The 1,113-nt window shown below is 53.6% G+C and overlaps 1 protein-coding gene and 1 pseudogene across 1 annotated transcript in view; one reads left to right on the top strand and one right to left on the bottom strand.

The window, feature by feature from the left end:
* Positions 1–152, bottom strand: part of Nkx2-4 (NK2 homeobox 4) — a 1,649-nt gene extending 1,497 nt beyond the window's left edge. Inside the window, exon 1 of the mRNA XM_026788514.1 lies at positions 3–152. Within this exon, the coding sequence (XP_026644315.1) occupies positions 3–148 (146 nt within the window). The 5' untranslated portion in view covers positions 149–152. The remainder of the gene's footprint in view (positions 1–2) is intronic.
* LOC113458097 overlaps positions 147–1,113 on the top strand; it is a 15,483-nt pseudogene continuing 14,516 nt past the window's right edge.

Raw genomic sequence — 1,113 nt, 5'->3', positions numbered from 1 at the left:
GCGCGCGGTAGGCGGCGGCCCCCAGGGGCGTCCCCAGACCGGGCGGCGCGCCGTCCATGACGCCGCCGAACTTCTTATAGGTCTCCTCGATGGGGCTCAGGATGTCGGACACGGAGAAGGGCGTCGTGTGCTTGGGGCTCAACGACATGGCTCGGCGGACGGCCAGGTAGGGGGGCCCGGGACGAGCGCGGGCGGGCGGGACGCGGCGGCAGCTCGTCGCCGCCACCTCGGCCCGGCGGCAGCGCCAGTGGTGAGCTGTCCGCGGCGCGGCGAGCCCCCCGAGCTGCGGAATCTCGGGTTTATTTTAGTCCAGCGCCAGGTTTACGACAGACTCGGGGGGCGGAGCAACATCCCCAACGAGCAAACAATGGTCATTGACATCTTTTTCTCTCACCCCCCTTCCCCATAACGGAGGCAAAAAAGGTAAAGGGCCAGTTGGATGTTTCTTGAAAAGATCACTCCCCTTTGCGATCTTCATCCTTCGCACTTCTGCCTGGGTTACCTTCGCCCTCGAGAAATAGAAACTCCGAGGCCACTGAAAGACGCCACTCTTGTTTCATTCAGACTGGGAGTTTTCCTAAAGTGACTTTATAACAAACTTCAGTATAACGTCGAGGGTGAGGGGGGACGACCAGCTGTAAAGTTTGGGAGGGGGATGGTTTGTAGGGCCCACCTCCTTTCCAGCTACTAGCCCATCATCTAAAGTGTTAAAAAAAAAAAAAAGGGCTCTTGGGTCCCACCATAAGAGCGCATAAAGAGAAGAGGTACAATGACCGTCCTCTGCCATTGTAGGGCTCCCTAATTTATGCATCGTTAGATCCTTTAAAGCATCATTTTGTAGGCAACCTAACGGACACTTCCAAATTAGCTCAAAGTATCCAAATCCAAAGAAGAGAGACAACACACAGAGAGATACTGGCTAACAGAGATGCTGGCTTGTAAGTATGCTGTGCCTACTCTCAGGATGGAAATTGAACAAGAGAAAGTGTATTTGCTAAAAATGTTTCATATTTAATTTGCACCTCCATTGCCGCTGCCTTTCCTTTGTTCACGTCCCCAGAATCTGATTTAGGATTTCTTCTTCTGTCTCTACCAGGGGAGAGAGAGAGAGAG

Source organism: Microtus ochrogaster, unplaced genomic scaffold (genome assembly GCF_000317375.1).
Source record: "Microtus ochrogaster isolate Prairie Vole_2 unplaced genomic scaffold, MicOch1.0 UNK3, whole genome shotgun sequence".
Classification (NCBI taxonomy): domain Eukaryota; kingdom Metazoa; phylum Chordata; class Mammalia; order Rodentia; family Cricetidae; genus Microtus; species Microtus ochrogaster.
The sequence above is the reverse complement of the archived record's forward strand: the minus strand, read 5'-3'. Positions and strand labels throughout refer to the sequence as shown.